This window comes from Bombus affinis, chromosome 12 (assembly GCF_024516045.1).
Source record: "Bombus affinis isolate iyBomAffi1 chromosome 12, iyBomAffi1.2, whole genome shotgun sequence".
In the NCBI taxonomy this organism is placed as follows: domain Eukaryota; kingdom Metazoa; phylum Arthropoda; class Insecta; order Hymenoptera; family Apidae; genus Bombus; species Bombus affinis.
The window spans coordinates 5,312,359-5,335,237 of record NC_066355.1 but is presented as its reverse complement, the minus strand read 5'-3'; the positions used below and the strand labels follow the sequence as shown (position 1 = coordinate 5,335,237).

The window sequence follows — 22,879 nt, the reverse complement described above, 5'->3', positions numbered from 1 at the left end:
TTAGAAAATGAATTAATTTTTAGAATTTGTCCATTCAATGTAGAAAGTGAATGTCTATTAATTTTTTTAAATGAATTTATAACTCCTGATAGGATAAAATAAATCGTAAGGAAAAAAGTGGGAATGATACACGAGTGTACACGATCTCAAGTTTTATAGGTTTCATGTGTTACATGGAAATGTGGTTACTGCCGGATTCGATCGGTGATACACTCCGGACGATGCAGGAAAATACTAACTCAATTCTTCGCTGTATATTCAGGGAGAATCCGGTCGTCGCACATGAGAACGTGGTCGTCTACGAATTTCGATTTTTGTCCCGAATTCTAATTCAAAACCTCGACTCAGACCCTCGAGATTTACGTCCGGGGAGGATGTATATATCGAGATTTCCTCGGTCTCTATATAGAACAGGTGAAATGTTATTGGTCCAGAGAAGCGAGGGACCTTTCAAACTTTATTACGAAGCGTATCATCGGATGGCGTCAAACCTTTTAGCACAACTTTCCCTAAAATTAGAACAATTATAAAATTATTTCCCTCAAAATAAGAACACAGCTCTTTGTATCATAAAATGTAGCTTGGAAATTTTCATTTATAAATTAAATCCTAGCAATTCCTATCCATAATAGTTTAGAAAAAAAGCTATGAAGTTTGAAGGAATTAAAAAATTGTTTTAATAGCAATTCTTTTAATAGGAATCCTGGAATTTAAATTAAGATCTTTTTTATCCTGTAACAAGCTAGAAGAAAAGTTCAGAAGAGATTACAGGAAACTAGGAAAGAAACCTAAGAACCTTTTAGCTTAATAAGGTCGCAAAACTCTAAATTAAATTCAAATAATTTTTGCAACATGTGGCAATGTAAAAAAATATTCTCAACTTCTATGAAATTAAGGAAGAAGCCCGGTAGCCTAGTAACTGTTTGAAGATTTCTATCACGCGCACGATATTTCACTGGCCCTTCAAGTGAATCAAACTGACCATCGCATCTGGCTTCCCTCGTGCACCAAGTTACACCGGTATTTTGTGAATCGCTGACCCAGGTCACGTTCATTCATGCCTCAAATTTGGTGGCCTTTGAAACGGTTTGACGGATGTGAGGGGATCGATAACAGGGTCAGAGCTACTTACCGCGACTTGTTGACTGTTAGTCGGACTAGGGCTCGGACTGGGTGTCGAATTCGGGGTTGAAATTTCGCCTGACGTGGGAGATACCGAGCCTGCGGTGACGGGGCCAACCGTTGGAAACGCTCGAGCCGGATCTGCCTGCCATTGCTTATGGATTTGCTGCGAGGTATCCCGGAATCTAGCACCCTACGGATAAACCAGCAAATCGTTAAAGTTCCACAAACGATTCTCGACTAATAAAATGCGTTATAATATCGAGATTATTCTAATTATCTTGAACCAAGATAAAAAAGAAATAAACGTGTTTTTAATTAAACGATATGAACCCCTCTCCTTTATATATCGAATGTACCTTAGTCGGAAAATTCTGTAGTTACGGTATTAAGATCGATTAATTACCGAATTAAAAGTCAGAAGTAAAGTCAAAATGTTTTAATTAGTTTTTAGTCCTGGCAAATGTGCGTACTATATAACATATTTTTAGCAAAAATCAAACTATATATGTAAAGATATACTGTTCTTTAATTTTGTTTAATTTGGACTGTAATTTTAATTCCAGATTATAAGAACGATTTACTAAACACGGATTCTACGTATGTATGTGAAATATTCGAACGTTTTGCTTCAGGTGTAGTGTGATAGCAGAATGTATAATATAATCATTGGAAGACGATAAAGCAAGATGAGTTAAAAGTGTCGTCAAAAATGACGAATGGTAAATACGCGAACCCTCGAGGAATCAGACCGCATGAATCGTTTACGCACACCTCTATATATCGTAAATCGTACGATGACACACTTCGATTAGTTGCGGATATTTGCCTTCGAACAATTGTATCGTGAACGATCGCTCGGCACGGTCCAGTGAAAAACTGATTTCGAAAGGCGCATTCATCTACGTAGTCGTAACCGAAACGAACCTCTCCCAAATGAATTACTTAAACAAGAGAAATCCTTAAGCAAGAGAAAACCGTATATCACGCCGCTTCAAATTTCAGAGGTGTTTAAAATAGCCGTGTTAGTTCTTTCCTTTAAATTCTGCCACGGTTCTTCTAGTTTTACGTCTTGGTGACGTCTCCTTTTTTCAACAAACAAGGAAAGTTTTAAGAAATGTTTTAAAATATAATATATAAAAATATAATATAAAATAAAATGTATCTTTTTAGACATATATACTGTTTTCAAACTCAAGATATTTTTTCATTCTTCCTCCAAAGTTAATGACAGAAAAATATAATCAATTAGAAAGTAACCTAAAGGATATAATAGCCTCGCAGAGTTTTCATTTCAAGAAAAATTTTGATATTTTTTCGTACTTTTTTACGAGAATGAATTACGGTATGCAAGAGGATTGAAGAAAACAGTCTGAATGTAATTATTGTAACAGATTTGGTATTTCTACTGTTAAGGAAGCATGTATTTTATACCTTGCGTGGAGGTTTAAGGGTTTCAGATATTAAGAAACAACGAAAGATCGCGTGCCACGGTACAGCACGGCCAATAGGAACATCGTTGCTCGCAGTACGGTAATTACAGTTACGCAACAACCTGCTATAATAACGATTAGCATAGGAATATAATGGAAGGCGTAAGTGGAGCTACTTGGTGTACACCACACGAAAATAAAAAAAAATACAGTCGTTTCTCTCTCGAAGGCTCTTGAAATAAAGTATTTTTCCATAGCAGGATAAAGAATCGACAGCGTCGAGAAATCCTTTCGTGCCGCGTCGAAATTAATTTCACGACGAATGAGGATAATTCATGGGCCGGCGCTGCGTTTACCCTTAAAATTACGAGCACAATGTGCGCAATTTCTTCCATCGCGCGGTGGTTAATTGCGCGTGGAATTGCACCGCCCGACGAAAGAAAGAATCGCGACCGCTGTTTTTCTACCAGGTTAAATACACCATACAATTCAATCTTCTCTAAATTCTTCGTGCGTTTTTATTTCTCTTTCCGTTCCCTTTTTATTCTTCCATATATCTCTGTTTTTTATTCATTCTCCCTTTCTCTAAATAGAGGTGTTAACTTGAAACGTGTTGAAATTTTGGAATATGAAAATTAAGAGTGGAAAAAGAAAAGAAATAATCGTTCGTGGCTTGTTATTTTATTCGGACTAAAACATATCTCGTGTTTCCTTCTGTCGAGTTGTACATGAATTTCCATACGCGCGCTTCATTAATTCAACAACGACGGGACTCGTTTAAAAATCCAATCTTCACGCATGTTTATACATGCAGAAGAGTCTCGCGTTCGTTTCACTAGACTTCCATGCGAAAGACGATCAATCTTTCTTCGTATTGCATTTGGAAATGAGCACGATCTTCCGACAGAAATAAAGCCTGCATTCGAATCATATAGAAACAACATTGTGAATTTTTCACGAATTAAATTTCCGAGGATCTGAAACACGAACATCGAAATTTACTCTGATTAAATATTTTTTCCCCCAATTTCTGCGGTTGATTACAAACTAAAGCACGTTCGTTATTCCTCGTTTAGTCGTAATATATCTCGGCTAAGATTGCTATTTCTTTGTATGTATCTGCAGCACTGTGCAACAGCATTAGATTATCTAGCGCAAATGAAACTGTTTTACTTACAGAAATTAAAGCTGAGTAAAAGAATGTTATTGAAAGGAATTTTACGGGATAGAAATTTACTTCTACCGTTAACGTTTTACTTCTAGCATTTCTATTGACTCTTTCCAATTCCATTGGAAATTCTTACTTTTAAGGAAGATTAAATCCAGAAAATACTAATTGTATCGTACAATATGCAAAAATATATAAAATACCTACAACACCAAAGTTATCTTTCAGCGGAGTAGTAACTTTTGATAAATGTAAAAAATCTCTATTTACAAAATGTCTCTTTAGTTATATCCAGAAGGAAAATACAAATTTGCGCAAACATTCACAACTTATAATACTTGGCTAGGTGCTCTATTCATTGCAATATTTTCAACAAATGTATGACCCAGAAAAAACCACGTGAAATCTTCAACATCTTGAAAATTCTCTTTCATACAATAGAGAGTGGAAACCTTCCCGAAACTGAGTTCGAGACTATTTGAGTTATGACTGTTGCACAGTGCGCAGTGTGGTATATGTCTCGACGATGGTTCGTAAATGCGGTACGTTTATCTTCTTCGTGATATTATGGCGAAACGAACGCGAACAAACGTACGAATTAGAGGCTAACGGGAGCCGCGATTGAACCTCTCATCTCTGGCAACGAACCTCTGCAGCGTCGAGTGATCCAGCACGATCGAGATCGACAGATATATTCACGGTCTGTCCGGTATCGATCCCGTCGATCGTGAGGGTCGCTTACTGGAATACGGTACATCGCGTTTACACCGGCTACGATTGCTTCTCGTGTAAATAAAGGCGTGGTTTTAATTAAGCAACAAGGAAGTAACACAGGGAGGCTATAACACGTGCAATTACGTAACGAGGAAATATAATCATGTAAGAAGGTACATCTTAGACGAAATACAACTACGTAATTCGGTGCGTTTCGTAGGTAAATGCAAAGTCGATAAACTAAATGCAAAGGCAAACGAACGGTAATTATGACACTTTCGGAGATTACGATTTCTACTGGGGATTATTCCAAGACTCTGCGATACAAAGCGTTCATGGTAATTGCGTAGATTAATAGGATGCAGTGAGAAAGAACCGACTATTCCAAGAAAGCTCTTCGAACTGGTCCGAAAGTTATCACAGCTTAAGTTATCATGTGTAACTTTGTAGTGTCGCTACGGTTCGACGATGACGTTAAGATCGTATCTTGTTAAATTAGAACGAGCAGACATAGCAGTTCCTGCCAGATGAATTGACACGCTGGTTTTTTTTTTTTTAATAAGATGTTTTAATCGTTCCTTCTCAATTTAGAGAGACACATATCGAATTAAGGTCTGCATTGAATTAGTTACAGATCTGAATGTGAAACAAATGAAAGTATATATTTTCATAAGAAATAAATAAACTTGATGCTACTTCCGAAGTCTCCGAATTGATTCCCAAAATTCATTAGATGCTTCACACTCGATAATTTCTTTCCCGATTACCGTAAACCTTATAACCTCGTTCTATCCTAAATCCATCAACTTTTTAAATAGCACGAAAGTGTTAGACACGTGTCCAGAGAGTGCTCAAACCAGCGTTACACAAAAGTGCACTACAAACTGCATGTTAAACTAATTCTATCCTTGTTCTTATCGTTCCACTCGCTCCACTTTCAGTCACTCGAACATAGTTGTCCTCTGCGTTGCTCGGTATGCAATTACGTCAAGCGTTACAGCCACGAGCTTCGGGGTTCGAGCCGGCAAAAAATTAATTGTCTCTAATCCACGCTGTCGTTTGAGCAACGACAACAAAGATCACTCGTGGCATCGGGCGAAACGAGCAAAAAGATTAGTCGAGAGCTTCTCGTTCAGCTGCATAGGCGTCAATGCGATCCAATCAATTTCCCTGTTGCTCGTAAGTCACTCGAGTGTGTTCCTCCACGTGCATATATCGACATACGGGTGTCCTTGTGGACGTGTTGCGCGAACAGGAATTACGTGATAGATAACGGTTAATCTTACAGCGTGATCTCAATGGCCAGATATCGACGTTGATAAAGGAAAACGCGAGAGCAGAAGAAAGAAAACGCGAGACTAACTTTTCCCTAGGCCAATGTTTGACGCGATCGCCTCACACGATACGTTCCGTCCGGTTTACCTAATTAATTTAAGGGAAATCAGCATACCGTGTAATCGATTTATCACCGGAAATTTCAGTCCGTTACATATTGTGTTGGATTATTATTAATTGCCATGGGTAGATTAGAAACGCTGCCGAAGATATCTCGAAGTCAATTAGCTGGTGCGTCGTTCAAGAAAAAGTAGATACAAGATTCCGATAGGAAAATATCACTTATCGAAGACCGTAGGAGTTCCCCGTGACGCGACGCGTTTCATTGGATAGAGCGTAATTACGGGACGTTTAAACTGAAATTGATTAATGATCGTGGCCACGACTCGCCACTAATGCGCGATCGAGCTCTCGCTCGAAAAATATCGCTCTAGCATTTAACCGTAGGAATTATTTATCTACGATACCCTAGCCTTGTTCCGGCTGAAACATCAATTTGCATTCTTTCGATGACGTACAAGCCACGTGGCTTAATGGCTGCCTGCAAAAACACAGTGACCTCAAGAGTATGATATACTGCCGTGTTATTCAGGTTTATGGTTCACGTTATTTTTTTTTTAACTAGCTACCGATCTTTTTATTATGCCGACCAATTTTCTCTATCTACTGACTCTACGTAAGGCTCTAGATAAAACTAAAACGCCTAAAACGCTTAAATTACGGTTTAAATCGAGCTCATGTTTCTAAATAAACAATTCCTAGTAAATTCTAGCTAAACAAAACTTATTGACTATTACGATGCCTGTTTTAATACCTCGCTAAAGAGATGATCCAGCTCTTTTCGTGACAGCTTTGCCTTCATCCCGCGAGCATTCCTCGCATCGAACTTGCCCAGAAGCCAACCGAATTACTCAGCCCGCTCGATCTCGAACCAAGACGAGACGGAACTTCTTTACAAGCCTTCTTTAACAGCCACTGTTGTTCTCCGCTTCTTCTTTTTTTCCGTGTAGACCTCTCTGTCGCGCTCTCAGAACTCGCTACTTCTTTTTAGATACACAAATAGTCGATGACGCGAGGCGAAAAATGCGACAGAAGGTCGCAAGCTAATGCCCGTATCGCACGATCGGTCTGCGCTTTTCGTTCGAGTCGACATAGTCGCGTCGACTGGTCTCGTGTCACTGGCTCTCCCTTCTCTGTTCGATCCACGAATTGGCTCGATAATAATTAACGAAACGTCGCATCGACGACGGAACGCGTCACGATGGATTCTGCAAACGAAATCGACGGATGTGACCAATCGTCGCCGCTGAAACGCGAGCACGACGAATTATATTCCGTCCTTGACGAACATGTCAGGGGCTCGAAGAGGCAGTTGCATCGCAATTTTTCGCTCGTCCGCAATTCCACGCCCTAAATTCGCGTGACTTCGCGCAGATAGGCCAGCAGGTCCTTGCGAAAGAGATATCGATTCGCCGCGTGTCCTCTTTCGCCGTGAAACGGCCGCTTTTACCTCCCGATGAAAACGCTCTGACGAAGCACAAACGCCGAGTGCCGATCTAATCCAAGTATTCGATGATCTGCAGATTTTACATGAACGTGAATAATACAGGTAAAATGGAGTTACAAGGAGATGAAAGGATGATCGGGAGATTATACGCGTAATACGAATGTAATAATCTTATTGTTATCGAAGGAATCGAAACTTTCCTGAATTCTTGGCGAACATCAGGTATCGTACAGAAAAAGATGATGGATTTGTGTGAGAACAAAGCGATGATTGATAGGACTTACGCGTGTAAATTAAATTCGATACCTGCATTGTTACTGGAGGATAAAATATTTAGTAATTTCACGATGAATCGCAAAGGCGGGGAAAATAGACTCGTGAGAAAGTGGAACGATAGTACTTGGGAGATTATGCGCGTAACGTGACAATCCTATTTCCGACGAAGAAAGTGAAGTCTGCTAGAATTTTTTATCCCACGAATCATAGACGTAATGAGAACATAATCGAGAGATTATATTTTTTATAAGTCGAAAGCGACCATTCTACTGTCATTGAAGAACAAATTATTCTGGAATATTCATGGTAATATATAGAGGCAGAAGAAATATACGCTCGTGAGAATACGAAACGATGATCGGGAGATCATATGCATAACGCGAACACGATCGCGATGGTCTTATTGTCATCGAAGAATGAGATCTTCGAGAATTTTTTATGAACACGATGAATTGTAGAGGCGGAAGAAAAATGATCTTGCGCCATGATAAAACTATGATCGAGGCAATACATACATCGAACGCGACAACTATCGTTGTTGGAGAACGAAATATTCGGGAATTTTTACCACCAATTGTAGAGGTGGTGGAGAAATAGACTGCGGAGGAGATGTGAACGATAATCGAAGAAGTATCAGTGTGTAACACGAACGCAATAATTCCATCGTCGTCGACGAAAGAGATCTTTAAGTATTTTTCATAAACGTGGAAAAGAATGGATAAGTTTTGTGCACGATATGAGTACAATAATTTTATTTGTCGAAGATTCGGATTTTCGAAAACTATCCACAATTCCAACAAATTGTAGATATGAAACAAGATGAACTAATATAAATATGAAACGACAGATTATATGTACAACACGTATACAATAATCTTATTATCGCCATGATAATAATAATAGATGGAATAATAATAATAATGGAAATATGAACTCGTGCGAAGGTGAAGGATTATGTGTGTAATTCGAGCGTGTAACAATCTTATCATCCAGAAAGAATAAGATCTTCGTAAACTTCCTCTCAATATAACGTATTGCAGACGCAAAGAAGAATTGGCTGAGCGAGAAGGCGAAACGATGATCGAGGGATTATGTGCGTAACTCCATTGTCGTGTAAGAGCGAGGTGTCCGGGAATTCGGCAAGAGTTTAATTAAATTGGATCGATCCCTCACCGGGGAATTCCAAGCGTTCGATCCAATCTGCTATTTGGAGACCCTGTCAGCCTTCCAACGTAACTGGTCTCAACGCCCACGCGAAATTACCAGTCTTTTCTTCCCACCCTTTTCCCTCTCTTTCTCTCTCCTCCCTTAGACCGGTAACTTCCGCCGGTGGCATCTCGTATTTCAGACCGGTACTGGATTTCGATCTGCCAGCCATTGATACCGAGGACGGCGTATAAAACGTGTATGGTTTCTCAATGACACCGGAGAAATCGGTATGATCGAGATTCTCACGAGTTCGAGCTGACTGATTCTCGTTCGGAGATTCTTATCGATCTATCCGGAGATACTTTCTGCGGTATCGTTAATCTGTCTCGTAAATTCTCCAATCTGTCCGTGAGTATAGACAAATAAATGATCGAACCAAGCTGCACCACACACGCAGGAACGAAAGAAATTCGTCCAGGAATTCGTGGAATTCTTTATATTGCCCACCGCACTTTAAACGGAAACTTTCAGTCCTGGACAGTCACTCTTCGATGATATCGAGCTGTCTGGAGAGCACAGCCAGCTATTTCATTTTGAGTAGGATGTTCTACTTTTAGTTCCGCTTCTAGATCGTTTTGTCGAATTTCTATTTGTCGCGCAAGCTTCTCGAGGGAAACTTTCATCTTTTGATACAACGTGCATCATTTCTTTCAACCTCTTCTTTGATACCGGAGACAAATTACTTTTTCAAAGATTCACTGTTTTCTCTATAGTCGGCCATGATCATTCGTCTACCAAATGTCACTTTGAAATTTCTTCATATCGCGTTTCATAATCAAGATTTGCTATGAAAAACGTTCAGACTTGTAATTCCTTGGTCTCGAGAAATTCGTAACTTCCGAAGAGTTTGAAGGGAACTTCGATCTTACATCGATATAATATTGGTTACTTTCTACAATACTTTTTTTTCCAATACCAAAGAACAATATCCTTTAAAAAGTTCTGTATTTTCTTCCACCAACTATAATCATTAGATCATCAAATACCAGCCCCTTTCTCGTATAAAATTTTACAGTCGGGTTTCACCACAGAAAACAGTTGAAACTTATGATTCGCTACCCTAAAAAGATTCCGGTAATTTTAACCAATTCGAAGGAAACTCGACTTTCTCGATACAATGCAGAATATATATAGATTACTTTACTCAATCTTCTCCAGAAACAATACGCTTTAAAAAATTCTTTACTTTCCTAGCTACCAATCACGATCATAAGACCATCAAACACCAGCTGCGAATTTCTCATATCAAATTTCACAGGCTTCGCTCTTAAAATCACTTTGAACCTTATACCCCCTGACTCAAGAAAAGGGTTCCGAGCGAACCCATAATATTTAACGGTGAAAATTCTTCTGGGTTTTTTGATCGTCTTGCAACGGCGGCATTTGCACGTTCTAAACTCGCAAAGAGATCCACGTGAGAACGAAGCCGGACATCTCTTGGCCGCATAGCTCGAGGGAGGATAAACGACCTCTCGCTCGGCAGAGATCGAGATTGCACCGGCGGCTGAAAAGCTCGCGAGATCTCGTGTACGGTTCTAATTTAACCGTTGGACGCCGTTTGTTCTCGGTGACAACGGCTTTGTCCCTTCTGCAAGAAATTCAGGTTACCCGGGTCGACGTGGTGGTGGCTCTTCTTCCTCCTCTCTCGGCAAAGCAGAGCCAGGAACCGATCGTTTGGCTTCGTTTCACGATACGCTGGCTTCACCTGCGCGCGCCTTGCGTGCTATAACCCGTTTCTCACGACGTTATCGTGCCACCGCGGGCACCCACGTTTCCCCGATAAAACAATATCGCCGTGTGGCTTTTTAACGAGCAACACAGCGGCAACTTTTATTTCGTGTCGTCGGTTCGTTGCGAAATCGACGCGGGCCGCCGAGGAACAATCGAGAGTTTCGTAACACGCGCGCTGCGAGCATCTGCACGCGTCGTGCGGTGAATAAACATCGACGTGGAAGTATACGTTGTCTGCCACCGAAAGCAGAATCGAACGTTTCCCCACATAGTTTCTACTTTGTTTCTACTTTGAAACGTAGATGTCTGCTTCAGCCATTTTAACACTAGAATTAGTGACGGCTGAGAAGGGAATTAGAATGGAGCTATATGAAAAAGAATGTACAATGAGGGGGCCTCCTCTGTTTTATGAAAGATAATGGAAATGTCTAAAAAAGCCAGCATTATAAATCCTAACACTTCCTTAAATATTATAACACTTGCGGTAAATTGGCTTGAAATTTTCCCACTGCGATTATGACAGTCGTGTCGTATTACGCTGTTAATTAAATATCGCGAGGTTTTACATAACGTGCATAGCATATTCATAGAAATGTTCTGTGGTAAGTGTTCGAATATTTCCGTGGTATACGAAAAATTATAAATTGGTTGTTTTCGCTAGCCTGAAGGTTCTAACGTTAATGGTACGTGACGCATTAGATTCTAAGATAATTTTGGAATCTCTGACCACGCGGGCCCGACGATCATTGTAAATTCACGCGCGTCTTTCTTGACAAGGTCGCGCGATTTACGAGGTTAAAAAAACTCATTGGAAAATGTAGAACCTACTAGTGTCGAAGCGAATAACACATCATATTCAACGTTGCCACAACTTGACGCTCCATTTACGATATTTGTTCTCTTGGACAATTTGCATCACAAGTACTGCTTTCTAACGTTACAGGTATGAGAGGATTTATTCAATATATCTTATGAAGTTTGAAAAAGTTTAAGAATACCTATGTATGATATGAAGAATACTATGATAAATTATTTCTTTTTAAAACATAGAAATTTTTCTCTCTGATTATTTTCATAAATTTTTCGTACCTTAAAAAAACAATATTAAATTGCAACGATCTAAACCCTTAATGGATTACAGTTGAATTACTTTACAAGAACCTAAAGTACCTACGATAAGGTCCGAGACGTCAAGATTGCAAATTAGTCAGGCAGATTACGCAGTATACTTTAATCTGCTAGAAGTGACTAAGCCGTTTTATCCAATTCCACCAATATCATCACACATGAATCTACGCTACTTTCAACAGCGTGTATCTTATCAAAAATTCGAATCTTCGCTTAACAATGGTCGATGAGGTTGAAAAGAGAAACAAATCGTAACTTCGTCAGAGTGATTCATCACGGGAAACCGAACACTGAATTCTCGATCAAGTAGAACGATTGAGTACCTCGTTCGCGAGATGAGCAATCGATGGATCGTTTGACGCGCGTGCACGCGAAAACACGCGAAATGAACCGAGTTTCACACGAGCTCGAAGACGGAACTGTACGCTACGTGCTCCCGCATGTATCCGCGTACTACGACTGGCGAGCAGCAGATCGTGGAGCGCACGATTTGCTTCATCACCAACTCGTCCTCTCGTACGAGCCGGCGATATTCTTCGTAAATATTTATCCATTGCTCCGAGAGATAAATCTGTACCAACTATCTCGTATAGATATCGTAGCCAGGGAGCTTGCAACTTCCTTAATTTTTCAGTTTCCGCCGCACCACCGACGTACAGAACAATAAAATTTTTTACGAGTGACGTCACGATGCTAATGACGCAGCTCGCCGATTCAGAGATCGACGGATCGGCTTAATTGAATTGAAAGCTCCTGCAGAGTGCTCGATTTTAATAGTGCTCTCTGGTGGCCGCCCCCGTGCCCCTCTTCAAATGCAATTTAATTATCGTGGAACGTTGCCCGCTCGTAAAAGCAAACGCACCGAGAGTCTCTCGCGAGGACTTAACGAAACGACGTTTCGAACGAGCGTAATTCGATCAAACGGGGCCAATTTTACCGACACAAGGGTTAATCGTTCACCGACACCGTTCGACGTTTGCAAATCTCCGGCCGACACTTTTGGTTCGTCGATGAATCAACAGCCACTCATGTGGACCTGTGATGTATAAAACGAGTGGAAAACGTATAAACATCGATATTGGAGACCTGGTATTGAAGATCGGGTAAACTACAAGCACAGCACATCGACGTGAATATCACATTTTCGAATGGGAACGACGCGATGTGGCAGGCTACGGTTAGCTGGAACTGGCAATTTTCCGCTACTACGGAAATGCCCGTGGTCTCGAGACCTCTCATGCGACGAACGTGCGCTTACACGTATGCGCGTACCGCAACTGGCCGACCGCGCGAAGATCTCGCGGCACAAGAAGCTAGACCGTGTGTCGCATGTGCCGTTCCCCTGGTACACGCGGCCCTCCTCGCTCCAACGACCTCTTTGTCGTGGATCACTTCGTTGCGAATGCAGATCGCATCTATATACCTCTTCCTCGTCGAGTTTCTCGCGAGGGAATCGAAATTGAACTAGAACTCCGTAAACGAGAACAACTCCAGTCGTTTTGGGTGCTCAACTGGGTGTACTTTTACGAGAAACTTAACCGTTATAAAGGAGAGTTTTTGAGAAACTTTCTACCAACTGTTCCATCGTACTATGGTACATGTTATTGCCTATTTTTCATTCTCGCTTTAAACTCTTGAAACGAGTATCATTCTCAGTTTCCCAGGGAATCATCGTAGCTTTTAATGGAAATTATCGTCAAACTTTTCCCAACGTGGATCAGTGTTAGGAACTTCGAAGGTTTAGGAACTTTTTTCTTTTTTCATACGAGAATGGTCGTAGGCTGTACATCTTCAAAGGATGAATCTTCATAACGAGTCTTCGCGTTGAAACGTCGCGCCGCTCGATTCTAATCGTCGAGGTTCGCTTCCTTCTTTATCGCCGCAGTTATCTTCGTAATTCCCGCAAATATTGTCGCGGTGGTTCATGTCGCGGGCATCGAGGAAGAGATCGGAGCGCAGGAACGTGGACGAGAGGGATCAGAGTGGGGACGAGACCATAAACTGCAGTAGAAGTTCCTGCAGTCGCAGCGATGCGGATTGAACGCCTGCTGTGCTTGCGTAACCAATCGGACCTTGTGCTTGGCGGCAAGAATTATGAACTCATGGACAAGAAATTGGTCCGGCTCGGGCCCAGTTCGTCCGTTCTGCTCGAATATTTTACCACCCGTCGTCTTCAATTTTTCGGGATCTTTCATTGCCTTCTTTTTGGAAATATCGACTTTATAGGTTGAATGATCGCTCAAATATTAAAAACTAATCGAGAAATTCTTTTAGACTTTGTTTATGCAACTTCGTGATATACCAATTTAAAGTATACCGTTTGGAAAGATTAAGCAGATTTTTAATGTTTGAAAAGATTAAATACGAACATAATACAAATTTATGACTTGTCTCAGCAATTATTCGACCATTCATAATCTGATATTGGATATCCTGATGATCAAGAGGTATTTTTGAAGCTCTTCCGTTCGACTTCGTGATGTTTCAGTTGAATATTTGGAAAAATTGACAAATTTATGAGTTGACTGAACGATTGTTTAGACATTAAACAGTGACGGAGAAATACTTTTACGGTTTGCCTGCGCAACTTTATGATGCATCGGTTTGATATTTACAGAGATCGGCAAATTTACAAATTGGTAAGAGATCGAGAAGTATTTATCAAGTTCATCTATGCAACTTCATGGCTTTGATCATTACGAAGGTAAATTTTCGTAGTTCGAATGTATAAATTGTACGGAGCCTCGTTTTGAATGGGCTGTCACTCCAGATTGATGTAACAACCGGTTCTTGGGTAAGTTGCCGTTCGTCGCTGCCAATGAAAGAGAACGTAATACGTTATTAGCGTCTTGGCGAACGCTTTAACAATCGGCCTTCGCAGGAACGGAAATTGCGATAACACCAATAACCGAGTAATCAAGATCGGCAGAGTCTACCGTAGCCAGATGTGGGGGGTACGATCAAGTACAGCCTGCACGTGCGAATATTAAACAGTTGCTTCGTGACAAGCATTTGTACAGATATCAGATATCTGTGCTTTTAATCATTTTTCGTCCTGTCAACTATAAAATGAAGATAACCTTCGAGTATCGAGGTACCTGTACACCGAGATTCATATAATAACGTCAAAACTTGCAACGTTGAAACTCATTTGGTTAACCTGATTTGCAGTACACGGAAAATTTTATAAAGCTTCCGTTGAAGCATGGCGAAGCATACAGGTAAGTAACAAACAACCTGCCAAATGAAATTTTGTCCTGTTAATAACATGTGAGTACTCAGCAAGTAGCGTCTGTATAATATGGTTTTTAGTCGTATTATATCAGAGTTTATCATATTCTCTTACTATCTTCAAATGTAATTTAACTTTTCAACCTGGAAATATTGCAATTTTGCACAAACTGCTTTCTCCACTCGATGTTGTTTTAGTTACTTATATTAGATGGCAGCTCTTTTTATTTATACTTATTGGCGATCTTTTAACATGGAATTTTAATTGTATATTACACTAAATTAGTGAATATAATGGCATTGTATTCTCCAAACGTTTGAACTTCTCTTTACTTACTTCTATGCTTTGTACATGCCTCGGATACAGCGTCAATAGAAGTAGTTTCATTTCATGGAATTATGCGAATCTTAAACAAAATTTCCTCTACATAATACGAAAACTTAAACAAAATTTCTTTTACATAATTCCACAATTACGTTCTACTCCAAATCTTCATCGTACGAATGTACCGCAAGGTAGGAATAATTGTACATAAGAATTTATAAATTTCCCTTGAAAAATTCTCATAATTAATCGATTAAATTACTAATAACAATTCGACATATACCGGTCTATGTCGAAGAGTAGATACAAAAATTCTCCAATTTTCTTTGAAAAGGCCGAATAATTAATCCACTAAATCCATCACACTTTTCTCGAAGATTCCAAGCAGCGTAGATCACAGTGCAGAATTCATTAAGGAAAGTCGGAGAAGTACCAAGCGAGAACCGCGTCGAACAGAAGAAGGTGGGCACGACACCCACGTTTGCCGACCACGTACAGGATATTTCAGCGTGGAAGAAGCGGAAAAAGGCTCCCCTCGTGCGACCCACGCGCGTGTAACCCGTGATACTCCGACGGGTAATGCACAATCGTTTGCACGAGGAGAACGAGTTCCTTTCTGACTGTGCCGACATATGTAAACACTGGCTCGGGGAGGATCGGCCCCCAAAGGGTAGACACACATCATCGAGGCCATCCTTCTGGCGAAGGAGTTGCGAACGTCGACCACTGCGCAAGGACGCGGCACAATGGAGTCATAAGGAAGTCGCCTCTGAGTTATGAGACATTGTTTCACTGACCTGTCTCTGCGGCATAATTGCATGCCGATCAGATTGTTCGCGGAATGCAATTTGTTTCTTTGGCCGGCTGGTATTCGTCGTGTGTTCCACTGCTTAATTAAAGCTCTCAACGACAATTAAAGTCCCAAAATGATTGCCTTTGGTTATTGTTCTCACTGAAGAACGGCTGGTGAAAGATGATTGAGAAACGGATGACTCAGGGGAAATTTTAATTTGCACAGCGCTGGCGAAAGTGTCATTGACATCCGCGGGTGCAGCTATGAGTGCTGTTGCGAGTTGGAGAATTTAATAGAGATACACAAAGTGAAAATTACTTGGCGATGAACGTATTTTTTTTGCACGAGTTAACGATTAGCCTGAAGTCGGATTTTAGATGGAAGAATATATCGGTGACTGTGGTTCGCGGTCGAGGTGTAAAATATTATGCACCGTTATCGTTCATCGTAAAGTCGAGCAGCAGTTTTTCCATGAACGTTATCACGAATAACACTCGGTGTTTGCACGCGTATGCACGTTATTATGGCTTGGATTTTGACGCTCGTACTGTCGTCCGTTTTACGAATCAACAAACGAGTACAACGTTGAGCTGCTCTTTCGAAAATGTTATAATAAACTTTGAATTTCATTACAAAATGCAAAATGTATGAAAAAATGATCCCTACAACCATGGACACTTTGCATAGAAAATCTTTTCATTTCGTTAGGGATTGAGAAAACAAAGTATCAGGTTTTATTCCAAGTAGAATCAGACGATCGGTGCCAGACATCATACGTTTTTCGTGCCACCATCGTAATACTCGAATGACAGAGACCCAAGAGAAGGAATGCAAATACCAAAGAACACTGTATACTTTGCTTCCACACACACACCCACGTGGGTGGCAAACCAAAGTGGGTGGCTGAGCCGATTGGTTGATCTGCGGGGAGTTGAAGTATCAAAGCTGAAGTGTTCACCGCGTTGCGAACACTACGGGCGAGCCCGTAACCTTTTCGTTTTCCATTCTTTCGACCTTCGAGACGACGAGGTGAACAGCCCACGATCTTGAAGCGGACTATAGTCGATCGAGAATAGCTCTCGACAGTTTTACGGGTTCGAAAGATTATTTGTTCAAGCGAACGTTATAGCTCGCGATTTCCTGTTATTATCAAATTCCGGATAGATACATCAGAAAATGTTTCAGAATTTTGGAAATCGATGTTGATAAATTCTACGAGAATTTCAGTCTTTTGTATTCTTTTTCACTCTTTCTCGTGTACCCGATTTCTCAATGCGTGCTTTAAGATTCGCTTCGCAAGATTCTCGAACAACAAAGCATCTTTTAATCTTTGTCCCCAACTATACTGCCTTCGATCATTCAGATCGTTCCCCGGTACCGTTCGAGCAAACGAGCAACAACATCCGGCCGAGCTTAGCAGAGGCGATAAAGCTGGTGGTTGATCGTTTAATCGCCGATCAAAGCCCCTCTTCTCGCTCAATTACGGGATTTGTCTTTGCCGTCGTAGCTCGAATAAAGAATGAATGAATTCTCGGTCGTCCCGGTAGACCGTCGCTTATCTTCGCGGTAGTACAACCAAAGCTATCCCATGTTTACTCTCGATAAGGTACGATCGATAAGGGGCTGCACAAGTCGACGTCTCTACTGACCCACATATACGACCTCGTCTATGCAAATGGGAAAGATAAAAAACGGAAACGATCCTTTGGGATCCTTTTAGCTTCCAAGAAGCAACGTTTTCAGGATGAGACGCGATCCCACGAATTTTGTTTCGAGGACGATCAAACATAATCGATCGAGACTCCCTGACCCAATTCTGCGTCATGAATAATAACGAGAGGCCGGATCACCTTTGAGTTACGACTTTCTTCGGCCACATCTTGAACGTTTTACGCCTTAACCCACTTCGACGGGACTGCCTGGTCGGAGCTGTGCGCTCCACCCGACCGATCGTGTTTGTTCTTCTTTATTTTGCTCTCTTTCGGTCGGAAGGTTTATCAAGCGTGCGTGCGTTCCTCTCTGGAACTCGTCGCGACGAACATTTTTTTTCCGGCACCTCGGCCTGTGCATGCACGATCGTTGCAATAAGAAAAGAACGAACTATTGCACTCGATTGACTTTAGCTTTGGCCAAGTGTTGGTCGTCGTCTCGAGTAAGAGAAAGAGGAGGCCACTTCGATCAAGGGGTTCTCCTCTCTGGTTTGTCACGATCGATCAGTTATATAAACTACAGGTCGTATACACTTCGTGTATAACGTGTCATATTTTTATATCGACGACTTTACACTTCTTTGGCGCGTTCATAGCTGTTTTTCTTGAATCTCTGGAATGCACCCTTTGGAATCTTAGAATCTCCTATAATCTCTTTTCGTGATGCGTATTTCGCTGCTATTTTCGTTTCTTTCTGTGGTGTCTATTTTCATTCATTTTCTAATGTAAGTATTAATACTGCTCTTGAAATTTCTCTTGCAGACTCTCCATGTACCTTTTGTTTGCTCTTTTATTGCTGGAATTCCTCTTTCTGGTATCCATTCAATGCTTTTTTCTCTCTAGAATTCCTTTCTTGGTTTGTTCTTTATTGCTAATATTCCTTTACTGGTATTTCCTTGATGTTTCCTTTCTCCTTTCCTGACGTCTTTGCTTTGTTCCTTCTTACTGAAATTCCTTTGCTTCGTGTTTTCCTTTCTTACGAATAATTATTGCACCAATGGGTATCGTTATTTAATGCCTCAATTTAGAACTTTACTATATCGTAAAAAATTTTGTCCACGAGTATTCAAACTCCTATGCAGGTATTTTAGTTTATCCCGTACATCAAATGAATTTTTTGCAAAGGTATTACAAACCGCTATTTGCCTTCTACAATCGGTCACGGGCAATTTAGGAATTTGTACCCTTCTCTTCGTGAATATTAATTATTCAGACTAAATGGAATTAAACGTATATGATTGAAAACCCCGTTGTGAGTGATGCCTAATATCAATCTGGCGGAGGCTGAGATCTAGAAGGGGCCTGACAAGAAGAAGAAGAGCGGAGGGATGAGAGGTGAAGCCAGGTGAGGTTGTTCGCCGATGTTATGGTAGCCACGGCTTCAAGGTCGTCGGGATCACCACGAGGACGTATCTGCTGCGCCAATCAGGGCTCGCCAGAGCCGCGCGATCCTTTGAAAAACTGTGGCCGCGTGTTACGTTTTTGTTACGCGGTCCCTAGCCGCCTGCCATTAAGAATGCGAGCAACACTCAGGAAACCTCGCGTTTCTTCTTGATCGTTACATCAGCGAATCTCTTCAACTCGCCCAGTAGCCATTAATCTTTCGGTGGCTTTCTGAATTATTCAGCTGTTCCAATTGTGAAAAGGTGTCGGTCTAAATCCCTCCATTCACTTCAATTTCTCTATACTAATTCCTGATATTTATTTTCCACCGCTTTGAAACTCACGGTTTACCATTTTATCCGTGACATTTTTATAGGCGATTAATTACAAAATAATACGCCATTGAGTGCGTGTTTCACGTTGGGATACGAGTACAGTTACAAACAGAATTAACATAACCAGCCGACAGAGGTGAAGAACGAAAGTGGACGAATTGCTTTCTTCCAAATGAACGTTCCAACACGGCCACCTTTTTCATCGTTGTCATTGCAAACGAGGCTCGTTAGGGCGGACGGTTTCGCGTCTAGGTTCCCGTTTAATTGGCAGGCCGAGCCAGTCAAGGATCTCTCTCCTCTTTGCCGCTCTGAAATTTCTCGCCATTGGTCCTGGGTCGTTGCGTCGGAGAACGCGAGATAATTAATTGTTTTTCAAAAGACAACGCGGCTGGCCATATTATTTATCGCGAACGAAACGACGGCCGCCTTGTAAATAAGACGCTCGGCGAGCAGAAGGGGAGATTTAAAAGGGTTCGATGCCGAGCGTGAAATAATTCAGACGCTTTACGATTCTCCCTGGCTACCTTATGGTAATGAAACATCTTCTCCGCACCAGTCAAACAAGAAAGCAAAAAAGAAAAAGAGGAAAGAAAAAAATAAATGAAAGTAGAAGAAGGAAACGATGGTTCGAGAGGTGAGATCGGCACGGTTGTAAAATAACCGTGTAACAACAGTGGGTATTTTACAGCGACACGCTGGTCACCATAACGGGATCGTCGTTATCATCTGCAAGGATCAACGATTCCGCCACGAGGGAATTACGGTTACGTCAGTGCGTTCTGCACGCCTACGTGTTCCCGAATGTCCATTCATATTTTCAGCAGTGGCGATCATCGATCCGACGTGCGACAAGATGTCGCGGTTTTTCCACTCGAAAGAATCTATCTCGATCACTTTCTCTTCCGGTTGTCGTTGACACAAAAGGTGATCGAACGAGGGAGAGAAAGAGAGAGAGATTTCGTGAGTGTACATGCAGATCCGAGAAGTAACGAACGATCGATCGATATGTTGGCCGCCAGGAAACGTCCAGGCAGATATCGTCGTGTCGGCTTGTCTCTCGTTAAGGTTCACTTCACCCTGATTACGAGAGAAAGAGATGCATCGTTGGTGAGTTACGTACGCGTGTACGGCACGTTCTGATTTTCATTGGTCGCGGGCAATTTCTCATCGGTCGGCTTCGACAAGTGCGATGCGCGCCGCGATAAATCTGCCTTCGCATTAGCGGCCAGATCGATCTAGAAACCGACGGCAAGAAATTGCTGACGCGGGATACTATGCGTCGTAATAATGCTCAGCGTCTTGCCGACACATAGATCATTCGCAGCCTTTCTAATTTCGCAGATAAAACTTTTCGAATTAATATTAAACGCTATATATCTTGTTGTTTATCCCGGTACATTTCAGCTTCCTTCTTTCCATTCGTCTTTCTCAGGAGATTCTACAGTGCGCTAACGAATAAAAGAGTCTTGCGTCTTATTTCGACGTTAAGAAGAACTCTTCACAATTCTAAGTAGAATAGAACTGTATAACAATAGAAACTTCTCTTAGAACGAACAGGAATCTAGAAATCCTTGAGTGAACTATTGTTACGCCAAAAGCAATATCTTCGATGTTTTTTACTTATTTATTCATTTACAAAGAAAGTATACGCATAATCCCATAACGATCCAAAGCGAGATACGATTTAGTAATTATCTCGGCAACTAAGGCGACTGATAAGAAAAGTGAGAAGTTACATAAGCATTATAATCGTTCGATTAAAACGGTAAAGGGAATCGTACAAAGTGCAATAATATTCAAACTTATGCTGATTTCTTTTAAGAGAATTAATATATATTTTGTAGGAAGCAGATCGGATTCCACAATCTGAACCAGTTATTCCAGAATAGACCGGACCAATCTACAAGGAGATGATCCGGCGGCGCTCTCGTGTTATTGAAAAATTTGAAAGAATTTACCAGTGAACATAAAACATCTTCCTGTATACATCTATACAGGCACCATGGTACACAAGCTTCGTAGGTAAGAGCCGAAGAAATGGAAGATATCGAACGCATCATCGTTTCTCGAACGTCGTTAAATCAATTCGCGCCAGAGGCAGGCGTTCGACCGTGACAGCCAGCGTGAATCCTCTCGTGCCCGTCGACACTTGTAAACGTAGCTTTAAGGTTACCGTGGGGTGTATACATGCTACGACAAAGTGGCCATGGTGTTCGCGGTGTAACGGCCGTGTGGTTACCGGTTTATCGCGCGAGAATGCCTCCACCAGGCGCGGATGCACACAATGAACAACCAGAGGCACGCAACTACTCCGAACATGGACAAACTCGAACGATTTTCCACCGTAAAGTCGAGCCTACAGGCAACGAACGACGCAGGCTGATTAATATTTCTAATTGCCTATCCCGGCTTCTTCTCGCCTAGCTAGTCCCCAGCCTGGCAATTAGCTTAGGTACCTCGTAAACGCCATAAATGATACCTTCTATCCGCCTCGTTTAATCCAGCTCTTGTTACACGACCGACGCGAGGCTGATGGCTGGGCTTGCACTGATCGATGATCTAGGATTTTCGGTCCTTTGGCATGATGGAGGGTCTGATCTTGTGTTAGTTGTCCATGAAATTTCAACGTGATAAAGAGATAAGCGAAGCCTGCTGTTAAATATTTTGATGTTTTACGGAATTTTAGATTGTGGAAACGATTATAGTTGTAAATTAAAACATTAATCTCCTGAGAGATAATAGAGAGATAAGCGTTTAATTAGCTCCAATTACATTTGAGACAATGTTCTTGGGTGTAGGAAATTCATTAATAGTTTATCTCATTCTCAATAATGATACTGTTTCTCTTCGAAAATTACGATATAATTACTGTAAATTCGTCTCTGAGAAAGTTAAATCATTTATTGATATACCCAACGATATAATTGCGTCGAACGCCATACTATACATTTTGTAGAAGCAGTTTCAATCCTGAACTGCAAAATTAATCGCTGAATTGGTGTGTTGCTTACAGTCTTTTATCAAAAGCATAAGGTATTATATTGCTTCTCACTTAATAACGATCATCGCATTAATAAAAATGAATCATCGGCAGCTGTCAAAGATTAGAATGCACCTTATCAAATGATACTCGAAGTCCTCGAATTCAAAAAAATTATCTCAAGGTACATGTTCCGACTCTCGTAAACTTTAGCTTCTAATGAAATTTTACGATCACATTATACCCGTAGCATACTACGTTAGAAATGATCTTCCACGTCGATAAGACCATAAAATTCGGTTGGACTGAAGCTAATCTTGGTGAGGCACGGATCGATACGATTTCTCATCGGCGAACGTCACGATTCCATGCGTGCCCCTTTGGTATCAGCGCATTAACCACGGACAGGCTAATGAAGCACAGATATCCATGCATACATCGGTAACGACCGATTCCCCATTGATCATACGCAGAAATTACAAGCCACGGGGGTAGGAATT

General features: G+C 41.2%; 2 protein-coding genes across 2 annotated transcripts in view; one reads left to right on the top strand and one right to left on the bottom strand.

Annotated features, from left to right (window-relative positions):
- The window catches only part of LOC126922513 (tensin-1), a 180,835-nt gene that overhangs the window by 78,029 nt on the left and 79,927 nt on the right, over positions 1 to 22,879 (bottom strand). Inside the window, exon 4 of the mRNA XM_050735127.1 lies at positions 1,133 to 1,315. Within this exon, the coding sequence (XP_050591084.1) occupies positions 1,133 to 1,315 (183 nt within the window). The remainder of the gene's footprint in view (positions 1 to 1,132; positions 1,316 to 22,879) is intronic.
- LOC126922635 (uncharacterized) lies at positions 14,627 to 15,924 on the top strand. Its single transcript, XM_050735433.1, has 3 exons — positions 14,627 to 14,717; positions 14,795 to 14,844; positions 15,557 to 15,924. Exons 1-3 carry the CDS (start codon positions 14,693 to 14,695, stop codon positions 15,797 to 15,799), a joined length of 318 nt encoding a protein of 105 aa, XP_050591390.1. The 5' UTR covers positions 14,627 to 14,692; the 3' UTR covers positions 15,800 to 15,924.